At 42.1% G+C, this 26,045-nt stretch overlaps 1 protein-coding gene and 1 long non-coding RNA gene across 2 annotated transcripts in view; one reads left to right on the top strand and one right to left on the bottom strand.

Annotated features, from left to right (window-relative positions):
• The first annotated feature begins 1,832 nt into the window (after positions 1-1,832).
• LOC136835167 (5-hydroxyisourate hydrolase) lies at positions 1,833-26,045 on the top strand. The gene is made up of 5 exons (XM_067098377.1): positions 1,833-1,994; positions 5,377-5,525; positions 9,172-9,307; positions 11,202-13,063; positions 19,032-26,045. The coding sequence occupies exons 1-4, from the start codon at positions 1,899-1,901 to the stop codon at positions 11,289-11,291; spliced, it is 471 nt and encodes a 156-aa protein (XP_066954478.1). The 5' UTR covers positions 1,833-1,898; the 3' UTR covers positions 11,292-13,063; positions 19,032-26,045.
• Positions 6,245-26,045, bottom strand: part of LOC136835168 (uncharacterized) — a 31,466-nt gene continuing 11,665 nt past the window's right edge. The window contains exon 4 of the long non-coding RNA XR_010852007.1: positions 6,245-6,320. This is a non-coding gene — a long non-coding RNA (uncharacterized lncRNA). The remainder of the gene's footprint in view (positions 6,321-26,045) is intronic.

Raw genomic sequence — 26,045 nt, 5'->3', positions numbered from 1 at the left:
CTATTTGCAAATCCGATATTTTATTTTATTTTATGACTATTATTAAACAGATTGATTTATTAATTCCTTATCTGTCACTTCCGTTCCATTTTTGTTTTGAAGACTTTCAGGTATTGTTCCTGAGCAGAGAACTATTGAACCTTCTGCAAAGAACCAAGGCCCCGCTTAACTTGGTGTTCAAGGTAAGAGTTTGGATGTATTTTTAATGAAACTTCAAACTTTCCACATTATTACTACGTGAACTATTTAATAAGTTCACATTATAAACTGGGGATGTTAGTTTTAAGCAAAAATCTCGAGGTCAAAATCCTTTTTTATTTGTCATTTGATATTTGTCTATGTTAAACCGGATTCTCCTTCGTCCACAGTTGCAAATCAATCACCGAATTAATTACTGTCAGTAGATGCACGCGATCGTAACAGAACGACTGCTTCATGCCTTAAGTAGGCTAGGAAATCAAAACAAATGATGACCTAGCAAAATCATAGACTAATATATTAGGGCGTTCTTTGGGAGCTGGGGTGGGAGGCACTTGCCCTCTCAAGACACTCATGGCCCCCTCTGAGACTTGGTTTGCCCCCAGCCTTTGAAATAATAATATAATAATAATAATAATAATAATAATAATAATATGGGTGGGTGTGGCACACCTGTTTGCTGCTTTATTAACTCATATGGCTTCAAAATGCTCCAAAATGCGCACAAAATTTCCAAAAATTTCTCGGGGGGGGGTTACAGCGGCCCCCCTACCCCCAGCTCACAGGGCTTGCTTCGCTCGCCACCACACCCATATCATAAGTTTTAAACCTTTGCCACACCCACCCCCACCAAGGAAAAATCTGAAATGACGCCACTGCTAATATAATGCACAAAATGTTGAGTTCTTCTTTGAACACAACTTTTCCTGTCATGTTATTGTCCGGCCCATTTTCGAGTCATAAGCAAAACAGTATACATCTCAGTGGTCAAATATCGTTTTGTGAGAGATTTTAATGTGTATTTCTTTGTTCTTATACTCCACGTATAAACAAACATGAATAAGAATACAGCAAAAATTATTCGACATTTTCCTTCTACTCCAATGTTCAAAGGAAGCCACTGTTGTCTCACTAGCTGCATCATACAATTATTGTATTTGTTTCTGTTACAGTCTGGATACCAATAATCAGGTTACATAATAATTATGTAACCTGATTATTGGTATCCAGAGTAACAGAAACAAAGTTGCATTACGTCAAAGAACCACTTTAAATGACATTTATCAACTGAAATGAATCCAGTGTGTTCCTCTTGTCAAGTGGTTGACTTGGATATGACCCTTTGTTTTATTCTACTTTATTATCATATCAAGAAATACTAGAACCAGTTTCATGGACTGGCATCCATCCACCTGACACTGGGCACGTAAACCCAAAACTCCGTTAAATTAAACTGACTAATTTTCATTGATACAAGTAATCAATTTTGGAATATAATAAAATGAATGACTAAGAATTAACCCATGCACACAAAACTACAATTTAAACATTTCTGTATCATGCATAAAAAGCGGATTGATATATTTACGTTTTTATGTATCCTACATGCCATAGGATGGATGCCGATTGTGGAGATGTAAACCGCTAAGAATTAATATCTTAAACTTAAAGATGCTGATGAAAGAATGGTCTACTTGACTATATTTCAACCTCAATTATTTGCTATAGGCGCTGTTAAAAAAGCATTACTTTTCATTCCAAAGTATCAAACAAATACAAAATATATTTACATTTTGGTATGCGATGCTACGGTCATAGCGACTTGTTTACGTCTGAACTAACGTCACAGCCTCACAGGTAGCTAAGGGTATCTGGGTATTTAGGTAAGCTGCACCATCTTCACATTTCAGACAGGTAAAATGGCTTTTCACAACGACCGCTTAAGTGTCTTGACCCGTCACTTGCACTGCAACAAGGCAATGAAAAATGGAAAGGATTCATTTATACAGTTTGAGGTACAGGACTTGACCAAGGTCGTAAGTAGGCTTATGTAAAAGTAGTTTCAAGTTTGGCTTTTTCGATAGGCCTACTCGTGGGGTAGGTTGTCAATCGTGCCAATCATTTCGTGTCGATGTGGAAAATGTATTTAATTTATGGTTAATAGAGGGTTAAGTCAAATTATTGAATTGAACCTAATATGACGTAAAACTGAAGGGTGGGATACTGCAAGTACGCTTGCTGAGACCTAGGTTAAAGTGGTTTTTGAGTGAAATATAAGTGTAGGCCCAACACACGTGAAGATGCTGTGGTAAAATGACGTAGATTATGTGCAAATACGAATGTGTTGATTCAAGTAGATTGGGTGAGGGCCCGAACTATTCAAGTTATTGGAGTGTAACCCTAGAAAGTTTTTGGGTTTACATTTTTGCTTGCTGCTCATGAAATTTTGATTAATTGGGAAGGCTATACAACAAAATTGAGGTAATGCTGTGTTAAAATCGAGGCTCTTACTGATGACTGTGCTGTTATTTAACGATAAAATCCAATCTTTCTCACTAGGCATAATGAGTCTCAACATTTGGTAATTCAGTCTGAACTTACAGGAAAGTAAAGTACATTGAAAATATTTGATTTTATCAGTGAATCTAGATATGGCTTACTTTATCCATTAATTATAGAAACAATATATTCTTTGGTTATAACATTAAATTTCAATCAAACATTAGGCCTACATATATGTCAGATTATGCTGATGGAACCTGACTTGCGGGATCAGGTGTTAGCCTATGTCCCATAGTGTCTGAATATGCAACAGATAATGTGAGATGCATAGTGTCGCTGGTGGCATGACATTTTGCCTATAATTATTGCATGTTAAACTTTTTTTCTGTATGTTTACGCATTATTTGAAGTAGAATATCAAACCATGTGATTGTGCAAGCATTGACCACTGCATCGTTTTAACATGCCTTAGCCTTGACGTCCACATTAGAATTACCTCTGTGACCTTAACCTAACCTAGCGTTCTGTAATTGAACCCAATGCTACAGGTGTTCCTAAGCGTATAGCCATCATCTACTGTGTAGGAAACAAAGTAAAACAATACAAGAACAGAAAATATCAATCCTTACCTTACTCAAAGTCTGTAAGTAATGCCATTTTATGTAAATGGCATGATAGCTCTTTACTGTCTTCTGTAATATTAAATGTGCCTATGTATCAGAAAAGTGAGAGGCAAATTACTTGGGCGACTTACAAGTCATAGGATAGGTATATCTGTGTTGGCTGAGTAATTTGAAATGATGAACAATAGACAGTGAGGTCTTGAGTGGTTAATCAAAACACTGCTATTGTTTAATTTAAAAAATGATGCATAAACTGGAGCAGGGTTCATATGACCAGTGCATTTGTGACTCTTTAAATCTGAAGATTCCATGATCCAGTTTGGTGACTCGAGATTCTTTTTTACTTTGGAGACGGAGAGGCAGTTTACTATTTAGCAAGATACATAACATTTAATGTATGAAGCAAATGTAAATTTTTCAGAACTACAGCATTCATTCACTGTCACACTCCCCTAAACCTGGGAGAAGACATACCGAGAATCCAATGGAGGCCGAGGGGGTTGGCCCATGGGTAGTTGCCCCTCAGTCAAACCTGTTGCGCATTCCCAGGTATCAGCAGACCGCCACTGGAAAGGTGTCTTGACAGAAGAAAAGTGTTATGCAAGTGAAGGAGGTGGCTGTTCGTCCTGCCGATTCTCCTAGACAATGGTCCCTGTCATACTCCCCTAAACCTGGGAGAAGACATACCAGTCCAAGGGAGCCTGGAGGGGTTTTGCCCATGGGTAGTTGCCCCCCAAAAGTAGAGCCTGTTGACAGTTCCCAGGCTTTGACTGAGAGCCATTGGAAAGGCGTCTCAGTGGATGTGTCAGTTGTCGTCTGACTCTCAAGACTCCAGCCCGGACTTGGAAGCACTGCAATCGCTTTCAAGATTCGTCTCGTCCATTGAAGAGGCATCCAGGCGATACTGGCCGCTCTTCTCCGATGCCCGATTAGTGGTTTAAGGAGCCAGGCGGAGTCCTCAACCTTCCTGCAGCACATGGGACAGTCCGGAGTATTACTCTCCTGAGCCTGCTTCTGAGCACCCAGCACCAGCTCCCGAATGCCCAGTGCCAACTCTTCAGTATCAATCTCCTGCTTAGAGTGCCAAACGCCCGTTTCCAACCATGGGTCTCATAGCTTATGCAGCTCTCCTTCAATATTTGCGGGAGAGCTTTCCTACCCCTTTTTTGGCTCCAGCTAGCCCTGGTTTCGCCTACCTCAACCTTCCTGATGAGGAGCCATCCAGATGATAGACTTAGGCTCCCCACAATGGTGCTTTCCTTGCCTTCTAGGAAGGCACTCGAGATTGAAGTCTGGTTTTCAGCTAAGAAGGAGCAAGGTAAGGCTTCCTTCGTCTTTCCTCCCTTGCGCTTAATCCGTAGGAGGTTTTTTTCTTATGCAACCAGGGAAGCTCCTTCTTCCCAACACTCACCGTTTTCGTCAGTGAAAATTGTTTTTCGTCGGCAGAACTTGACCTTGTCAAAGACCTCTTGAGTTGTTTGACGCTTTCAGTTTCTTGGACTGGGTGGTGAGAGCGCTAGCCAAGAAGACTGAAGATTGCAATGATTTAGTTGGAGACTTCACCTCAGACTGGCTAGGAGTCCTTTCTCGTGCAGACAAGATCATCAGGGATGGCTCTCTTGAACTTGCGGCTCTTTTCTCTTTGGGGATTTTTAAGAAAAGAGCTTTTTGGTACTCCTATTCCACTAAAGGAGTCACTCAGGTCCAGAAGTCGACTTAGGATCTTCTGGCACATTCTTCCAAACGCCCCAAGGATTCGTCTGCGTTTGTTCCTAAGACGGTCTCTCCTCTCCAGCAACATCCCTTTTGTGGGAGTAAGCCCAAGTCCAGTCTAGGACCTGCTACAATGTCCTCTTCTTGGCCAGAACTATCAAGAGGAGCTCAAGTCCTTGCCCGAGAATGCAACAAAGCTGCAGAGAAAAAAAAAAAAAGATTTATTGGGATGGCAGAGTGTGGTCTGGATATGCACAATCGATCCTTTGTCTTTTGGATTAGCAAGTTGGTGGGGCTGGAAAGCTGCTGCACTCAACTGGTCTGTTTATGATTAATAGGTTTTAATCAACAAATGCATATGTAGGGCAAAAGTTTGTATCTTAGAGTTAAAGATTATTCAAAACTTTCATGATCAGTTTTTAAGAGTATATTTTACTGTTGAAGAAAAATTGTATAGTTTACAGGCTTGCAATGTTGTTTATGCTTAGCACTCTGCTGTGACAAATGTTTCATGCTTATCTTGACAATAAAGTTAGTTTTCAAATATTTTACCTTACAGGAAGTGTTCAAGAGAAGATCACAGGTAGATATGGCAGGTAATCCAATCACATGTCACGTGCTAGACACAGCAACAGGGAAGCCAGCATCATCCATGAAGCTTTCACTGCATAAGCAGACTGATGCTGGATGGGAAGAATTGGTTAGTAAGTAAGTAAAATACATTGATTTGCACTTTATTCACTGCCAACTTTTCCCAACTAGTAAATGGTGTATGTATTGTATTATTCAATGCACTGTGGATATTTCAGTGGAGGAGGTGCTGTATAGGCTAGGTATTTTGTCTTGGTAAATTACTTGGATGCATGATGGGTGCGTGTTAATATAGCAAGGTAAATAAGGTATTGTAGCTGTATTATCTTGAGAAGTATAAAAAATAATACTACTATACTACATTTCATCACAAATTTTAAAGCAGATCAAAACCTAAGATTATGGTGCACATTTACTGGTGATTACAAAATTTTTGTATGAAGTCTGCTAGTTTAGGGTGGAAAGTATTAAAAATTTTATCAGTGGATGAGTGGCGTGTACACATGGTTGCTGTTTTGCAGGAAGTGAATGAGTTTACTGGCAATGCCTTCATTTTACTTCTACCTTCAGTGATGCATCATTTTTTTTATTTATTAAGCACAGTACTAATCATTCAGCAGTGCTGGTATAAGTTTGCATGTGGATTTGGAGTCTCATTTTTTCTATATTTAGATGGCTTGATGGATTAGATTTTGAATGAAGGACAAAAACAAGAGCTGATAAAGTCAAGATTGTTCAGTCAGGTGGTAGAGGACAATTTAAAGAAGACGAAATTGAAAAGCAGGAAATAGTGCAGCAGGGATTGCAATAATTCTGTGAAGAATCATTCTACTTACCACTAAACGTGTCCTTGCATTGTCATCATTATTGAGAATAGAGTAAGTCCCTTTTTGTGGATTAAATCTTGGTATACTGTTAAAAATACATAAGAAAATAGTTGTATTCTCATCTTCAAAGAAGGTGAATATTTTTCTTTCTTATTTTTATCAAAATCTGCATATGTTCAGGGTGGAAAAAACTGTAAGCTTGCTAAACAAACATTTGCAGGGTAAACTGCCTTTCATTGAATATTACCCCCAAGTGAAGAGATGTTTGGTGAAGTGAAGAAAAGTAGAAATATAGCAAAAAAATATTTATAATTACTTTCCATTGATAAATTCAGTGTTTTGCAGCCATTTAAAATTTTTTATACTTAAAGGTGTACTACTTCCATAGCCTTGCTACTTCATTGTGCCATTTACTTCATCCAGTCATTTTCTAGGATAACTCAAGTGCAAATACTGTAAATACAAATTCATGTCTAGTCGCCTGAAATCTTACAGCTAGTACCACAGATATTTTAATGTTGAATATTGGGGCTGGGCATGTTGCATAATGACTTTATCCTAGGCTTCTGCCCCTCAGTAGTTTTAGTCATCACCACTACATCATCATAAAATTCTTATGTCAGCTTTCCTCTTTGGGGAGTTAGAAGTGAAATGAGCTCTCTCCACCCTCCTTTGTATGAACACTACATCATTTGATATAATATATAGTTGTACTGTATATGGTTTAATTTCCTGCTGTAAAGATTTAATTTTTTTACATTTACCCGAGTCGTTTGACATTTGGAGAAGTAATTTTGAAGATACTATATCTTTGTTGCCTCATAAATGGATTTGGTTGAGCATCACTGTAAAGTCACTGCTTTCTGCTTAGCCTGTTTGTATTGCTTTAAGCATTTCTTTCAAGAGCATGTCACTGCTGTTTTCCCTTATGGGAATGTCATTGTTTATAATAACTATATACATAGTGTGTGGAAATTAAATTCCAAATTTCATTCCTATGATGAATCTTTCATACTAATCACTTCTAAAATAAGGAGCTTTTCTCTGTTTCTAGAACCATTTAATCAGTTTCCCATAAACAGAAGCCAGTTGATGCAGTTCATATACTTTGTTTAAAATGGCCAAGTTGTGTTATGAGTCTATCAATAATTCTGTCTCATCATAAAAGCTTAGTATTTTAGAACTAATTTTAATGATTCATTATATCCAAACCATTGATTTACATTGCTTAACCAGGAGTAGTAAGTTAATTATGCCCTCAACTTATGTTCACTTATATAATCTATTATATTAATTTCCTTGGCTCCCTTTCTGTCACTGTCTGTCTGTGTGTCCCAAGGCTTCTGGGGCTAAAGAAGGCTTCACATGATCCTGGAGTCTTTAAGACTTCAAGAATACGTTATAATCCAATGCGCATTTCTCCAAAAATGCTTCAGGAGCTGAAGACGGCTTCAAAGCATCTTGGAGTCATGAAGACGTCTTCAAGAAGACATTATAATCCAATGGGCGTTTCTCCAGGAGTCCTTCAGGAGGTGGAAGAACTCTAGGCGGAATGATTCCAAAGACAGATTCTAGATTTCTCCATAAAACATTTGTCTGAATGTACACTTCAAGATTTGCCAGGCTGCAGCAGAAGGAGACGAAGACAGCAGGATTCTTGAAGATTTCTTCAGGAAGCCGTGATAATCTAGTGGGTGTATATCCAGGAGTTCTTCAGGATCTGAAGATGGCTTCACAGGATCCTGGAGTCATGAAGACATCTTCAAGAAGACGTTATAATCCAATGGACGGTTCTCAAACTGAAGAAGGCTTCACATGATCCTAGTGTCTTTAAGACTTCAAGAATACGCTATAATACAATGGGCATTTCTCGGGGAATGCTTCAGGAGCTGAAGATGGCTTCTAAGGATCCAGGAGCTGTGAAGATGTCTTCAAGAAGACGTTATAATCCAACGGGTGTTTCTACAGAAGTCCTTCAGGAGGTGGAAGAATTTCGGCAGAATGATTCCGAAGTCATATTCTGGATTTCTCCATGAAACGTTTGTTTGAATGCACACTTCAAGATTTGCCAGGCTGCAGCAGAGGGAGATGAAGACAGCAGGACTCTTGAAGAGGACCTCAGGAAGCTGTAAGTCGTGATAATCCAGTGGGTGTTTATCCAGTTCCTCAGGATCTGAAGACAGCTTCACAAGATCCTGGAGTCGTTAAGATGTCTTCAAGAAGACATTATAATCCAATGGGTGGTTCTCCAACTGAAGAAGACTTCACATGATCCTGGAGTCTTTAATCAGGAGCTGAAGACAACTTCAAAGGATCCTGGAGTAGTGAAGACGTCTTATATCTAGTACATTAATTTCCTTGGCTGCCTTTGTCTCTGTCTGTCTGGTATGGATATGGAGATGGGTATGGGTATGTGTATGGAATGGATATGGGTGCAAGTATGGATATGGGTAAGGGCATCGGTATCGATTTGGGTATGAGTATGGTACGGATATGGGTATGGTATGAAACAGGCACGTGTATCGGGATGTGTATGGTTATACATATGGGTATGGATATGGGTATGGTATAGAAATGTTTATGGGTAAGGATATGTTACAGATATGGGTATGGTATTGGTATGGGTATGGGTATAGGTATGAGAATGGGTATCGTATGGATATGGGTATCGGTATGGATATGGGTACGGGCATGGTACAGATATCAGAACTAGTAAATGCAAGCGGTAGTGAGCATCTGCTAGTCTATTGTATTAAATTCCTTGGCTGCCTTTCTGTGTGTGTGTGTGTGTGTGTGTGTGTGTGTGTGTGTGTGTGTGTGTGTGTGTGTGTGTGTGTGTGTGTGTGTGTGTGTGTGTGTGTGTAGAAAGTAATGAAAATATAGTATCATAATCAGGTGTATGATCCAACAAGACCTCATAGTTCTGTATCTTTCAGGGTTACAAACGGTGATGGGCGTGCTGGTCAGTTCCTGAGCCAGGAGGCTTTTACCAAAGGAATATACAAGATGCACTTTGATACTGCAGATTACTTTAAACAGCAGAATACAAAGGGTTTCTACCCATATGTAGAGGTGATTTTAGTATTTTATGTTGTGGGTGGTAGGTCATGTGATCCCTTGGTTTTACAGACTGAATCAGGCAAAGACAGGCAAAATCTGGAAGATGGGCAATAAATAGTCCGTAAAACCTAACTTAATTATGTTTTGCCAATCATTTTCGGCTTTACTTCATAATCACCCTAGCGAAGTAACACAGCATCTTAAGCCAATGTCAAATGAAAGAGGAATACATAACTTATCAACATCAGTTTTATGTCCAGGTACCAGTTTCTTGATCCAGTATGTCTCCAAGATATAAAAAATTTGCCATCTTCAAGGTCTCCCCCTCTGCCATAACATATCTTATCCCTTCCTCTTTTTTCCCTCTTTTCTCTTATTGTTTTTGTAGTTTCTGCCATTATTTTGATAATAAAAGACTCTTGCAGATACTTCATTTTTTTGTAGCCTCTGCCTTTGTTGTGAAAACAATATTGGTCTCTTGTTGATACTTTTTATTTGTTGTAGCCTTTGCCATTATTGTGACAACAATACAGGAATTGTTCTGATCCTTGACAGACACCTGGAGTCTTTACTTTTTGTAACCTTTGCCATTATCATTATCATGACAACAATACAGGATTTTTCCTGATCCTTGATAGGCACCTATAGTCCTTACATGAACCTGTCATTCTATTCTGTCATCTTGTTTACTATAATAGAATAACTTGCTAATGATTTATTTATCTACCTTCTGCTTTTCAAAATTCCCAAGAATTACTTCTTGGTACTCATGTCAAATACCTTCTCAAGATCTAGTTATAGAGTATTCTCTTTTTTCATGTGATATTTTTCCTGTAGTTGCCTCATTATAAAAAGAGCACCTCTTGTTGATTTCCACAGCAAGAACCCAAACCATCAATTGTTAGATTAAACTATTTTTCCTCAAACTTTCTTTCAGCACCTCACACTAGCACAAGCATGCACCAGCAGTTTTCCTGTTCTGTATGTTTCATGGTTTAGTGTATCCCCTTTTCCTTTGTATATAGTGTTGTAATACAGCAATCTCTTCCTTAATATCTCATCCTGTCTCTTCCTGTGCTATTCATTATACAGTATATTCTGGTCAGCTCTTCAATGAATGGTTCTTTACTTGCCTTGAACAAAACACATTTTGCCTGATAAAATTTCATGAAGCACACTACTGCAGCTTTCATTTCATTCTTTCTCTTTTTAAACTTCAATTTTGCCATTTTCATCATTTGTTTACTTGCTACATTTTATATTTTTCTGCTTTCTAGTCCTTCATATTCTAAAGATCTTTCATCTTTGCACTCCTTTGCTCAAATGAGACTGCCCTCCACAAATGGTTTATGGCCCTTCTCTTTTCCCAAGTTTTCTTCTAGAAAACTTGGGATTTCATCTCTCTTTCTTGCTGATGTCAAAGCACCAACTTCTGGGCTTTATATGCCTTCCAGTGGTTTCCTTTGTTCACATATACTGTAATTCTAATTTTGCTAGCATTACTATTCATAACCATCTCAGATTTGATTTCTCAATTCCCATTTCCTCTCTCTTTCACTGTTAACTTAGCCCTTTGCAACCTTACTAATGCAGGAATAACTGTCTAGTTATAAAGCCCTAGATTATAGGAACCTTGAAATTCATGGGCTTCACGTTCTTAGGTTTGACCAGAGTGAAATTTTCGTAAAGTCAATGGAATATTTTTTGGAGCTTTGTGGCCATTTACATAAACTGAGAGATGACTTGCATAGATTAGAAATTTAGAAAAATCAGTAGGCCATAATTACATAAACTAAATACACATAACAGTCTTGTTTTACCATGAAAATACAGTACTGTATACAAAAATTAATTATAAGTGATAACTATTAAAAATAACTTTTCTGTTGTGCTTTTGATTTTGCAGATTGTCTTTGAAATCGAGCAGCCAGCTGAGCATTACCATATACCCCTTCTCTTAAGTCCCTATGGCTACAGTACCTACAGGGGTAGCTGAAGAGTTGGTTATATTTTTGAAATAGTTGTCAATGTTTCCTTTTAGGTAAAAACTGTTTTGCTTTGAGGAAACATAACTTGTATGTTCTGTTGAATAATTCTGCTTCAAAGTTAAATGTTTTTTATTTTCATAATAACTGCTTTGAGGTGATATGATGATCCCTTTTTTTTACTGTTAAAAGATGACTAGTTGATGACATGATTGTAATCCAGTTTTATTTTTATAATTATATACTGTATTTTTATAATGTACAGTATGATGTATTTTGCATGTACTCTACTGAATTAACATTTGCATCTGAAATAATCTTGTGAAGAGAATTCAGGCTGCTTGGTTGAACATTTCAAATATGATTTTTCTTTAGCATTTGGGAAAGCATTTAATGTGCATGTTTGTAATACAAAAAAGTGTTGTAGGGTTAGTTAAATATTATAGAAAATATGTTTGTATCTCTAATCTGCTGTGATGTATATGTGGTCTTCATACGATAACTCATGATCTCTAGAATCTCATCGGGAATCTCAACAGGTAAACTTTATACAGTATTATAGATGGTATATTATTCATACAGTATTTCAAAACAATTCCATTAGGAGAAAATATTGGTATGTATTAGAAAACATAACCAGAGTACACTGAATTATTAACTGAAAGAAATAAGGATAAAAGGTTGTTCTATTTTTTCAGTGAAATATAAACATAAGATTTTTATAATAAAATAAAGTTTTATATATACTTACCAAGTAACTACATGGCTATTACTTTCTAACTATCATGGCAGCTTAAAATTTGAAATTCGCGGTAACGTTCTATTGTTTTGGTGTAGGTAACTCGACCCTGCCCACTTTCAAGGAAGAATAGGTACAACAAAGCTGAAGAGCTCAATTCGTTTGTGCCCTATGTCCATGAGAGGGAGGAGGGAGGGCTCCGATCATGTAGTTACTTGATAAATATTTTATAAATATTTCGCTGTTAAGCCCTCGAACATTTAGGGATAGTAGTATCAGCCTGATCAAGACAGGAAATTGCTTTGTCCCGCTAGGGCGTCGTCAGTTCAAACCCCAACATCCGTTGGAGAAAAGGAATAGGTAGCATTTAGCCATTTTCCCCTATAGGAGAAATTTCCATATTCAACTTTAGAATAGGTGGTCTAAAGTCCTTTTCCTTTCTACCTGTCTCTTCGTAGGCGAATGTTTTTAACAGAGCATAGGGCCTAAAGGCATGACTGTAGGCCTGTTTGACCCAGGCGGTTGGGGAACTACAGAGAGAAACTGGCGCCGTCTCGAGCAGGCGTCTGGAAGGTGGCCCTGTCCCGCCTTTGTCTATTATTTTATTAGTGAATGGTGGAGCAAAACACACATCCGAACTTCAGCACGTCCGTTGTAAATCGCGCCCAGCGCTTCGTCATTAGGTATAGTCCGTGTGCTGTTCGAACCCGTCCATTCTTTTAACCTCTTTTCTGTATGTTCACATTTTTCTTTGTTTCTTCCTTCAGCCACACTTAGGGTATATGTGTTTCTGAAGTCTAGATTAAGCCTAATTATTTATTGTGAGCTTCAACCCCGTTATTCCAGTAAAATACACAAGTTTAGGGGTAAGCAAAATCAGGTTAAATCTCGATGCTTTTTTGTATGCCTGGCGTCCGATGTTGGAAGAACCGTTGCGTTTAAAATCAAATTCATCTCAAATATTCTTTGTTAAGGTTAATAGCCCTTAACTGGCGACCTTTGGCTAATTAACGGCTGTCTTTGAGGCTAACTTTTGGCTTCAGAGTGGCGGTTGCGTGTAATCTTGGTTTTGCAGGGCCGTGAAAACTACGTAAAATTGAATAATACATGCATGACCTCTGCGTAACAACTTACAGAATCTAAAAGTACGAAAGAATCTGGAAAAATTCGTTATTAATTCCAAATAAAAGTCAGATATCGAACTCCATTTCATTCTTCAAACAAGGAACCAGGGCATAATAATAAGCAGTAAAAGAATAGTTATAGCCAACAAGTGTAGTGAAATTAGCTGTAGGTAAGAGAGTGGACTCGAGGCAGGCGTCATAATTTATAACGTTTAAAAGACAAGGACATTCCGTGTTAGGATGCGTGAATCAATCCGTTCAAATAACGAATTCAAAGGCGAATGTGAGCCGGTTTCATGTACACAAAGTAATTTAGAAATCGGCGATGGTATTTCCGATCGTTGTTGTTTGCATATAGCGGGAATCATTCAAAAAAAAAAAAAAAACGTGTCAGTGAAGTAGCAAGCGAACTGAAATAGTAATAATTTTACAATAAAGTACCGTTCAACAACGTAAATTTCGCCCAGAGCAGGCTAGCATTTCTCTTTTCATTCTTTTGTTTAATGTCGAATTTGAAATCCGGTAACAAAAGACAAAGTTGTTTGGTAATTTAGTTTTCCATCCGTACGTAAACTATGCATGATTGGTATATTTAAGTAAAATCTGGATACCTGCATTTGTTCGTTGTTTTTGAATTTTGTTTGAAAAAGAAAATACCATATCTTAGTTCCTCCGCCCGTGTTCGTATGGTTGTTTTGAAATTATTCGAACTGTTTGTGGCTTGCACCCATTTGGTGTTCACGCGCTTGAGGTTGTTTTTTGAAATTGAGCCCTACTTGGGACCTTGACATGCATCTCAAAGACGTTGTGTGACCAGACTCTGCCGAGCCACTCTTGGGTCATATATTTTTTCCTTTAAATGGTGACCCACCTCCTAATATCTTAGCTAGGAAAAAACCAAAGATAATTTAGGCAGGGAAAGATGGAGGCCTTAGTTAGGAGTACCATAACAAGTTCCCTACAGAATACCTGCTATAAAAATCATATAAAGAGGAATTTAAAATTTTACGATAAACTTTTTGTAGCGTCGGCTCCCAGGAAAATTAAGATAATAAAGTAATCCTAAGGAAGCAAGGCAATAGCACATCTATATCATTATTAAGATCCATGCCATTGTGCATGTATAAAATCTTTGTTTACATGTTCTCCAAGCAGCAAAGAAATTCGCTGATTGAAATCTCTCTCTCTCTCTCTCTCTCTCTCTCTCTCTCTCTCTCTCTCTCTCTCTCTCTCCTCTCTCTCTCTCTCTAAATCGTTCAAGTAAGCATTCTAACCTAAGTGTACATGACCCTCTTCAAAGAAAGAACGGCCAACACTAGGCTAATTAATTCGAATACAATAAGCCAAATAAAAAACACCTCTGTCCCCACAATAGATGAGACAAGTTAAGAGTAATTCTGATACAGTGATAAACTGGGGTCACAGTGAGGCCTGCTATCAGGCCCGAAACAAACAGTAGTTTTCACCCTCTGAAAAAGAAGGGGCCAGCACTGGGGCGGTACTAGGACCAGCCACTCACGAGATCTTTAAAGAAAAAAAAAAAAAAAAAAAAAAGCCCAAATTCACTTTATTCCACAGTGCCAATAATTTGCAGCACTGTCATCATAGATAGCTTACTTCTCTATCTCTCTCTCTCTCTCTCTCTCTTTTACCTTCCCTTTCTCTCTCATTCGATTGTTGCACTCTGCAGAGGTGTAGAGTGCCTTTCCTCCCATATAGCCTAGTTGGACTCCAGTAGAGGTCCCTAACACATTAGCACCATAAGTGCCACTAAAAAAAACAAAGGGAACACAGAAGAAAGTTCTTCTGGAACCTAACCTGCACCAGTGCCCACAAAGGGATACTGAGTGCCACCGTGTGAAGCCTGTACAGCACACCCAAACTTCAGTGCCACCTTTTGAAAGGGTGCCACGTCATTGAAGAGACACTTCCATCGCTGCCCAGAAATGCGCCCAGTCGACCCGGTTAGACGCCCTTCCCCACCAAGAACCATGGCAGCAGAGCATTATAAAACCTTCCTGGGGCTGGGGGCGGCAGGTCTCACCCGGCTTTCGAACTTACCCTGGGTTAGGAGCAAGTGGGCGACTTGGCCAAGCGGGGAGAAAGACTACGAGCAGAGGGAGTATGAGCCGAGCAGAGGGAAGTATGAAGAAAGAGCCGAGAAGGGTGTATGGCGGCGAGCAAGGCAATATGAAGAGGAAAGAGAAGAAAGAAGGAGACAGCATGGGTTAGCCTGCAAGGGAAACTGAGTTAGCCCTAAAGGAGAAGGAGCTCGAGCTTGAGAGAGCGAAAATGGAAGAGAATACCGAGCTATGGCTGGCCATCAAGCCTCCAGTCTACACCTGCCATCAAGCGCTCAATTTCGAGCATCAATTCCCTAGTCCCCAAGTGGACTGAGGCGAGCCAAAGCTGGCTGGAGGAGATCGAGGCTCTTTTAAATAACTACAGCACCACGGAGGCAGGAGAAGAGCCCTTAATACTAGCCAAGCATATGGAGGGGAAAAGCCAGGGCGCTTGGCTCACTGGAGAAGAGCCAGAGAGGCAACATGGCGGAAGTTCGTAGAGTCATTACCAAGGCCCTCACGAGATAACCCCCAGAAAAATGGAGACAGCGGTTCCGGGTCTTGCCACGGAGTCGGCTGGTCTTGGACGAATGGGCATGTCGCGAAGCCCAGTCCGGTGCGCTAGTTCGACTCCTTGGCCTGCACGGCGTTTGAGGATCTTTTCAATCGGACCATAGAAGACCTTTTCCAATGTGCCAGGGCCCCTTGCAGTATATCTTAGATAAACAGCCCTCCACACTTATGGAAACTTGTGCTGGCTGATTCGTGTGAAACTTTCAATCGTCGCGCAGCACCTCTCCAGAAGCGAATCATCCTCCGACCTGCCTCACCGAACTCCACTCGCCCGAAGAATGGACTGCCCTAGCAAGACCCTGTGCAGCTATTGCAGAAGGAGGGCCATGCTGAAGCTGAGTGCTGACTACAAACTTCGGCACTAATAAGCAGGCTAACCCTACCAGCCAGAACTCGGCTCGATTCATCCGCTCAGCCCTCTCCTCCAACAGTTACTGCAGGCCACGAGCCCATCCAAAGGCCCGTGCAGATCTGTGGGGCTGCTAGCCACTACAATGCTGGATCTCGGCCTGTCACATCATGTCCCCCCACCAAATTTGTCAACCTAATCAGCACTTCATTTTCTGCTTTGCTGGTCCGCACCGGATCCCTTTACCCGAGACTGAAACCAGTTCATCTCGGTGGCCCCTCTTCAGAGCACTAGCCTGCCAGTGACCCTTCGGTCACAGTAGACCTCGACAGACATTAGCCTGATCACTGGGGCCCAAGTGGCGATGCCGTGGTTGTGAAAGAAAGCCGGTGAAATGAAGTGGATAGAGGGCCACCATTACCGTTCCCTACGGTCCAACTCCAGGTAATGACTTGCACCAGGGCACGAACCCCACCGCAAGCGTGGTAAGGTGAAATTGCCCGGTGGCCTTCTTGTTAGGTGGGGATCTTCTCTGCGGAGCCGTCACCAGCGCCACTCCACAGCAGCGTTACCTCCTACCCGGAGGCCCCATCTAACACTCTCAATAGTGACAAGCCCTCCACCTTCCGCCCACCAAAGTGGTCATGGAAGGAGCACCACTGCTCTTTCAGGCCTAGCCCTCCAATCGCGAAGGGCTGGCCCCCTAGAGTCCTCCCCCCTCCCGAAGAAGAGATTCCAGGAGGAGCAGTACCGCTGCAGGGCGTGCCCAGCGGGCAGACCCTCCACAAGTGGGAGGCTGCCCAAGCAAGCAGCATGCGGGCCTTGAACAAAACTCTAGGAGGCTCGATCTCCGCTGGGGCAGGAATCTCTGCCGCGGCCAACACAAGTCGTCCAGCGGTGTGCACCTCCGGACCCTCATCAGGCATGCCTGACCCAACTGCTGCCAGTACCACTTGCGAGCACTGAGCAGTGCCAGACTCCGTCCATACGGACGTTGAGCTACAAGTGGAAAGGCCCCCATGCCGGGTCTAAAATCATGGCGAATCCTCCTCCGGGAAATTTAGGATTCCCATGCAGCTGATCATTCGACTGGAGAGCCTCCAGCACCCGAACCTTCTTCTTTGCAAATTTGACTCCAGGGGATGAACCCTGGAGGATTGAAATAAGTACCCCTTCCTTGGAAGACCAGGAACTAGCATCCTCGGACGCAGAAGTCGAGAGATCGCTCGCTCGGTTGTCGCGGCAGCTGGAGTGGGGAGTCCTCCGGCTTTGCAGTTGCCTGACTTAGCTCCTTCAGCCCTTCGGCCTGTCGATCGGTGCTTTCATCACCTGCTAGGCCAGCTACTGATGAGGCCTTGGAGGAACCGAAGAAGAAGAAGGGGCAGAGAGAGGCCCAGTAGTTGCCCGAGCTATCGGCTCCCCCCTGGCACTAGTGCCCTCTACGGCACAGTGCCCCTAACATCTAAAGTGATCCTGGCCCCTTGCCCAGAAGGTAGCCAGTGTGATCTCTTCCTTTTATTTGTACCTAGCCTAGGCGCCTGGCAAAGTGCGGTACATCAATTTAGTAACTTGTTCTTCCACTTACCCACGAAGGCAGTAATCATGTAAGTAGCTAACTAATTTCAGTAATCTTACCTATTGTGAAACGAGCCACGATGCTCGTGACACGCGTAACCCCTAAGACCTCAGTGAGCCTTACATTTATCATCCTTAGTAGACCCTCATGAATTAACTAGTAACTATTAATTGTATTAAAAATAAACCATGTTGTAATTTAGTTAGAATATTAACTCAACATGTTGTGCTACTGAGTCGGGTTAGGATAGGTTAGGCGAGAGATATCATAGAATGTACCATAGGCTGGGTCTAAAACACATCATGATTGTAGAGGTAGCCTATAATAACCGTAGGCACCTTCTGGTACTATTAAATTAGGTTAGTAGTGATTATAGCTCTATCCTATCTAGGGTTAGGTAGTTCTGTAGCTAGGTAGGCTAGCCAGGACTAATCTGCTCAGGGAAGGAAGTAACCTCTGGGGCGAACAGCTTGCAAGTATGAACCTTCACGCTTGAAAAGGTAGTGAAGGCCCTCTTAAAGGGGAGCTTTTATAAATATTTCGTTGTTCGCCCTCGACATTTAGGGATAGTATCAGCCTGATCAAGACAGGAAATTGCTTTGCCCCACGCTAGGGCGTCGTCAGTTCCAAACTTTAACATCCGTTGGAGAAAGTCAATAGGTAGCATTGTATTTTCCCTATAGGAGAATTTCATATTCAACTTTAGAGCCAGTGGTCTAAAGTCTTTTTTCCTTTCTACCTGTCTCGTGGCGAATGTTTTAACAGAGCATAGACGCCTAAGGCATGACTGTAGGCCTGTTTTGACCCAGGCGGTCGGGAACTACAGAGAGAAACTAGCCGCCGTCTCGAGCAGACGTCTGGAAGGTGGCCCTGTCCCCGCCTTTGTCTATTATTTTATTAGTGAATGGTGGAGCAAAAACACACGAACTGTACGTCCGTTGTAAATCTGGCGTAGCGGCTTAAGTCATTAAGGTATAGTCCGTGTGCTGTTCGAACCGTCCATTCTTTTAACCTCTTTCTGTATTTCATTTTTTCTTTGTTTTCTTCCTTCAGCCACCACTTAGGGTATATGTGTTCACGAAGTCTAGATTAAAGCCTAATTATTATATTGTGAGCTTCAACCCGTTATTCCAGTAAATACTAGGATTTATTGTTAAGCAAATCAGGTTAAATCTCGATGCTTTGTATGCCTACGCGTCAATGTTTGGAAGAACGTTGCGTTTAAAAATCAAGTTCATCTCAAATATTCTTTGTTAAGGTTAATAGCATAACTGGCGACCTTTTGGCTAATTAGCGGCTGTCTTTGAAATTTTTTTTGGCTTCAAAGTGGCAGGTTGCGTGTAATCTTGGTTTGCAGGGCCGTGAAAACTACGTAAATTGAATAATACGCATGATCAACCAAGACCCTCTGCGTAACAGTATATATAAACTTTTATTATAAAAATGTCATTTTATATAAGCCCTTACCAAGTAACTCATAGCTGAATCCCACATTGACAGGAGGTGGGATGCATGGACATATACTACCAAAAACACTCAGTAATGGAGATGAATTTGAAATAAAATGGCTAGCACTGGTGGAATGCTTGTGTAAACCTGGTGAGAGCTACGGGAAGATACTGCCTCTGGTTGGAGCTCGTCTCGACCTGTAGCAATGTGGCAGTAAAGCCGAGGGTTGTCCCTACATCAGTGGGAGCTTTGCAGCTGACGAGTACTCCAAGGGCTGCCAAAGCCTTACAGAAAAAAAACAAGTGCCCTAGCTCTGGGCACAGTACAATGATATTAACCACAAAATTCTGTGACCCACACATTACCAAAAGCAAAACCATCACCCATCCATCAAAAACAATGACTGGTGGGTACTTCAGGTACATGGTACTGACTCCCAAAAAACTCAACAACCTTTATCAGGATGAAGAGGTAGAGGAATAGAAGGAATACCCCTATCCTTCGTCCCCCAATACCATGCCAGCCGTGGCTAAAGGACCTAAAGCACTGTAATTCCTGTATAATGTCTCCACATCACATATATAGTGAGAAGTGAACACTGATTTGCATTTCCAATACAGTAAACCCCGTATCCATTGGTCTCACTGTCCATTGCGGATTTCTCTGGAGCATTATATGCTGTACACATTATTGTGGAAATTCTACATTCAGCGGTATTTTTACTGAGAAATATTCACTAATTACTGTATTTTCATGACCAAATGCACTTTTTGTGATAAAACTATTAAAATACACAGGCATAAGCATTTATAGAGTTCTTTTTTGTGTTTAAATTATCAAAATAGGCAGCTCTAAGTGTTTTTAGAGGGGTTTTAAGTATTCGTGGGTTTCAGCTATTCACGGGGGGTGCGGTACGCATCCCCTGTGAATATGGGGGTTTACTGTATGTTGATTGAAGAATCATGGAGAGCAATAAGTTCTGCTTAAAAGCCAATGAAGTGACAACTGCTCTTATTTCATGAGCTTTAACTTTGAAAATAGGAAGGACATCCTCTTGAATTTCTGAATGCAACTCGGATATTATGCTCCTCAAAAAAAAGGCCAAGGCATTCTTGGACAATGGACATCAGGGGTTTTTGACCGAACACCATAAGTCATGAGAGGGACCTCTGATCCCTTTGGTCCTTTCAGTATAGTGCTTCAATGCTGTTACAGGGCAAAGAGCTCTCTCTGGGTCTGCTGGTCCAAGGATATCCACGAATAAGTTCTTGATAGTGAACGAATGGGGCCAGGGATTGGACGAGGTCTCATTCTTCGCCAAGAATCCAAGAATGAACGAGCAGACCGCATCTCCCTGCGAAAAGCCAACTGTTTTTATCAAAGGCCTGCAATTCACTAATCCTCTTTGCTGTACACAAGGCAACCAAAAAGAGGGCTTTCCTAGTTAAATTTCTCAGAGATGATGAGTGAAGGGGCTCAGATGGAGGACCTGAGAGCCATTAGAGAACCACATCCAGGTTCCAGGCAACTGACATTGACTTCTCTTGCTTCGAGCCATTAGAGAACCACATCCAGGTTCCAGGCAACTGACACTGACTTCTCTTGCTTCGAAGTGTCCAGAGACTTAATTAGGTCACTTACGTCTTGGTTTGTGAGACGAATCCAATCCTCTATGTCTAAACATGGAGTTTAGCATAGCTCTATAACCTCTGATGATGGAGGGAGCCAAGTCTTGAGAAGACCTCAGGAACATAAAAAAAAATCAGCAATTTGGGCTACAGAGGTTTTAGTAGAAGAGACATCATGTGTTCGGCAGCAGCTGTGAAAGACTGCCCACTTTGCCTGGTAGACATAAGCTGCAGAAGCAATTGTTAAGTGCAGACGTCAGTCTTCCGCTACTCTTAAAAAGCCCTTAGCTCTGACAAGTTCCCTGACAGTCTGAAGCCTGTCAGAGCGAGAGCGGATAAGCCTTGGTGGAATCAATGGAAATGAGGCTGCTTGAGGAAGCTTTGTTTCTGAGGCAGGAGTCTGGGAAGTCTATCAGGAGGCTAAGAAGGTCCAGGAACCACTCCTTTTGCGACAAAAACGGAGCTACAAGTGATCGACATTTGCTGTGGGATACGAACTTGGTTAGGACTTCTCTCACCATGCTGATCGGCGGGAAAGTGTACACGTCCAGGTTCGACCAGTCCTGGAGCATGGCATCCATTGCGTATGCCAGAGGGTCTGGGGCTGGTGAACAGTGTAAGGGGAGGCAATGGTACCTCAACGCTGAAAACAGGTCTGTCGGCGGCTTTCTCCACCATTTCCACAGGTACCAGTGCACACCTGTGGATTCAGTGTCGACTCGGTAGGTAGAACCTGTCTGCAGTGACTTAACTCATCCGCAAGAACGTTTAATTTGCCCTGGATGAAACGAGTCATGATTCTGGTGCAATTGTTCTGTGCCCAGGGGAGAAGATCCTTGGCCACTCTTCATCAAGGGAGAGGTTCTTGATATAGGCCAATGCAGCTGCATTGTCTGAATGGACTGTGACTGTCTTGTTGGATGTTACTGTCACAAAATGCTGAAGGGCCAAATGAACAGTCTTTAGCTCCCTTACGTTGATGTGTAGCTTTTTCTTGTCTAGAGACCACATCCCGGAGAATTTTATGTTGTATAAAAGAGGTCCCTAACCCAGATCCGATGCGTCTGAGTACAAGGTTCGGCTGGGGCTCTGAGGATGCAGTGATTTTCCTATTGGAATTCTTTCTTCTACGAGCCACCACCAAAGGTCCTTCTTGGTTTGGGAGTGATGGGGAAAATGAAGGATTCTGGAAGAGTCTTCCTGTGACAACTGGACTTTAAGAAGAATTGCAAGACTCTTGTGTGTAGTCTTCCTAAAGGCACGAACTTCTCGATGGATGAGAGGGTGCCCAGCAGACTCATCCACTCATTGGCCGAGCAGAATGGGCGAGATAGGAAGTTTTTTACTTTCTGGAGGCAGGATTGGATACTTTTGTGGGATGGGAAAGCCCAAAAACTCAGAGAATCGATCCTCATCCCCAAATGAAGAATCGATTGAGTCAGGGCTAACTGCAATTTCCGTGCACTGATTAAGAGGGTCAATTCTTGGGCAAGGAGAAGAGTCTTCTGAAGGTCCTCTGTGCATCTTGCTCTTGATGGGGAAAGTAGAAGCCAGTTGTCCAAATCCAGACATATGTTGATACTCATGAGATGGAGCCATTTCACCAGAGGGGCGAGAACACCGGTGAATACTTATAGAGCTGTACAGAAGCCGAAGCACAGAGCCCGAAACTGAAACACTGCCCTGGAACACGAACCTCAGATACTTCCTGGAGTTGGGATGTACTTGAACATAGAAGTACCGTACGCATCCTGCATGTCGATTGTCACCATCCAATCTCCCTGGTGAATGGCTGACAGGACTGACTGCTTTGTTTCCATCTTGAACTTGGTAGCCTGAAGTTCAGTGCGCTGACGTCCAGGACAGGTCTCCAACCTCCCGATGACTCAGGGACGACAAACAGTCAGTTGTAATAACCTTCTGTGCTTGTGTCTTTGACCACCTCTACAGCTCTCTTCCTGAGCAGAGACGAGACCTCTTCCGACAGGGCCAGAAACCTCTCCGAGCCTACTGAGTAGGCTGTTAAACTGATGGGTGAGGACACTAAAGGAGGTTTTTCCCTGAACGGGATGGAATAGCCCTCCTTGAGACTTTGATTACCCAGGTTCTGCATTCTGGCTTCCATTTGTCCCAAAAAATGGAAGCCTGGCTCCCTGAGGGACACGGAGGACAGGATCTCACTTACGAGGGCTGGTCTGAGGACAACTTCTTAGTTAGTCGGGCTGACTGCAAGTTTTGTGTGTATGTTGAGGTGAAACAGCTCTGCTGCCTCGAAAGGACTGCTGTTGCAGCGGGGAGACTGTTCTCGCACTGAACAAGGCCGAAGTACCACGACCTGACTCCTTGGAACGCTTGGTAGATTGCGCTAGCAGTTCTTGAGTCGACTTCTTCTGCAAGTCTGATGTGACGGGTTCTACTGTAGCTTGAGGGAACAATGCGAACTGATCCAAAGGTGCAAACAAAAGAACCAACGCTTGGGAGGGAGTGACGCCTTTTGTAGTGAACATGCACCACAGTTCTCTCTTTTTGAGAACTCCCATGGAAAATAAGGCAGCCAGCTCTTAGGAGCAATCCCTGATCACCTTATCTGCACGAGAGAACTCTTAGCCAGTCCAATGAGAAGTTCTCTTGAAGAGCGCTGTAGCCCTCAATCTTCTTAGCCAAGGCCCCCATGGTCCAGGCTAAGAAACTGAAAACCTCGAAGACCTTCTTTGCAACAAGCAAGAGGGGGAGCACTAAAAACAGCCTTACCAAGATCCCTCTTCTCTGCTAGCCAACCATCAATACTGGATAAAGCCTTCCTAGACGATGAAGAAAGGACCATCTTTGGTAGACTGGCAGCCTCTGCAGGCTGTCTCATCATAAAGGCTGAACTCAGGGATGTTGGGGCCGCAGAAGAGGAAGTATTTCAGGAGAATTAGGTTGCTCCTGTTTGATGACTTCTCCATCCGACAAAATAGAGGAAGGAGCTAAGCCTGGAGGATCCTGTATCACTGAAGGCTGCTTCTGCAGAAATCTGAAAATGCTATCCAAACAGCATTGGATAGGTTTCAATGAAAGACACATAACAGCCAGGAGTGGAACTGAACATTTGGCTACTGGTGCCGAGTGGACAGGAGGGTGCACCGACACAGGTGGACGCGTGGATACAGGGGAACAATCGTATACAAGTAAGCACTCAGACACAGGTGAGCACTCGGACAATTGGCTCTTGGACACTGGGAGCTCGGACATCACTGGGCGTTTGGATACTATACGATCAGACACTAGACTCTCAGACACTGGGTGCTCAGACACTGGGCACTTTGACACTGAGCGCTTGGACACTGGGCGTTCAGACACTGTGCTCAGAAACTGGAAACTCGGAACTGGGCTCCTGGAGACTGCTGGGGGCTCGGACAGCTTCTTCGAGGAGGAAGACTGCTTCAGTGCCAAATACCGGCACTCCATTACTGAAGGTTCATGAGATTCACAATCAGGATTGTCCCAAAAACTGCAGGAAGAGAAGCGGACTGCGCTCATGTTCCCTGGACAGCTTACATGGAAGCGGAGAAGCACGCTCAGCAGAGATGGAACATGCCTTTTCAACAGCCTAGAAACAGTCAAAAAGCACATAGTACGCCCTCTGTCTGCACTGGAGTCCGAGTCACTGGACAGCAGAGCATGCACATCCGTATGGACGCCTTTCCAATGGCTGTCCACCAAGTCCTGGGATTTACGAACAACAGGCTCGGCTGAGGAGGCAACTCCCCGTGGGCAAAATCCTCCGACCTCCCTTGGACCTCTGGTTTGCCTCCTGCCTGGTTAAGGGGAGTTTGACAGGGACCTTTGTCTAGGAGTATCGGTGGAATGAGTAGTCACCTCCTCCACTGACACTGCACTTGCACCGACACTAATTACACTCATTTAGTCCATCAGGGCCTTAACAGAAGACCCAATTTGGGCTATGGTGTTCACTAAAAGAGCAAACTTCAGGTCTATCCTGGCTTCGAGGCTAGCAATGGCATTGGGTTCGGAAGAATGGGTGGAGCCAGGTAATGGAGTAGCTGGAAAAGTCGGAGGGTTGGTAATGGGGGGAAAAAGCAGTCACAGGCATAGAAGGAACAGGTATGCATTATTAGCAATATCTGATTTCAGATTAGAAACATGGCTGGCTAAACCCCTAGCTTCAGCTCTAGCAGCCACCTTTCTCTGCCTGTCTCTCTGAAGTTTGGCAAGGTGAGCATCCAAAACTTTCCACTTTCCTTGATCCCAATCTTTACATTCTTCACATTTAAAACCAAAAGAACGAATCTGCCCTCTGCAATGGCAACACATAGTGTGTGAGTCATATTTAGCTGAAGTTAGTCTGGTATTACAGCCTTTGCTGCAATACCTGATACTAGACAAACTAGAATCAGACATAATAAGTCACAATCAGTCAATTAAACCGTCTAAATCGAGAACTAGCTAAGCTAATGATGATTAGCACGCTAACAAACCCAAGGAATACTTCACCAAATAAGGCAAAAGCCACAACCATCCAGTGAAATTTCAAACAAGCTTTTCAGCTGTGTTGTACCTATTCTTCCCTGAAAGTGGGAGGGGTCTAGTTACCTACAACAAAACAATCCAGCATTACTGCGAATTTCAAATTTTAATTTGCCATGATAGAAACTAATAGCTATGTAGTTACTTGGTAAGTTACTTATAGTTTTATAAGTTCATATTACACAGGATAACACCTTAAGTTTACATTACCTTTGTATTGCTGTATTCTCAACTGGCTACAAGTCATAAAGAAAATACGGGGAGAAAGGAATTTACAGTCTTGTTTTTTATTTATGTAAAAACAAGACATTGTGCTAGTTTCTTCCTAGTTTACTTGCAATTAGCCTAATAGCATTTTTACTGCTGACAAAGATGATCAGATTTTATCAAAACAGGTGGGACAAACTTAAACAGTATTTAATGTTAGATTTTTCTTGGGGACAATTCAGTCTTTTCAACAGTGTGCAAGTGTATCCATTCATCCATTTGGTGTACTACGTTTTAGTCCCTAATATCCCATCTATCCCTTTAGATCTACTTCCACTTGGCCATCCAACTTGACTTTTTCTCCCTACACAGGTAATAAGTAAAAATTCATTATTGCAATATTTGATTAGACTCTGAAATATGCATTGCTTTTAAGTGCTTGTTTTACAATGGTGATGGTTACCTTTTGACACTGCATTATAAAACTATTTTTCATATTAAATATCTTAATAAAATCTATGAAAGTT

Source organism: Macrobrachium rosenbergii, chromosome 55 (genome assembly GCF_040412425.1).
Source record: "Macrobrachium rosenbergii isolate ZJJX-2024 chromosome 55, ASM4041242v1, whole genome shotgun sequence".
Lineage (NCBI taxonomy): Eukaryota > Metazoa > Arthropoda > Malacostraca > Decapoda > Palaemonidae > Macrobrachium > Macrobrachium rosenbergii.
The sequence above is the reverse complement of the archived record's forward strand: the minus strand, read 5'-3'. Positions and strand labels throughout refer to the sequence as shown.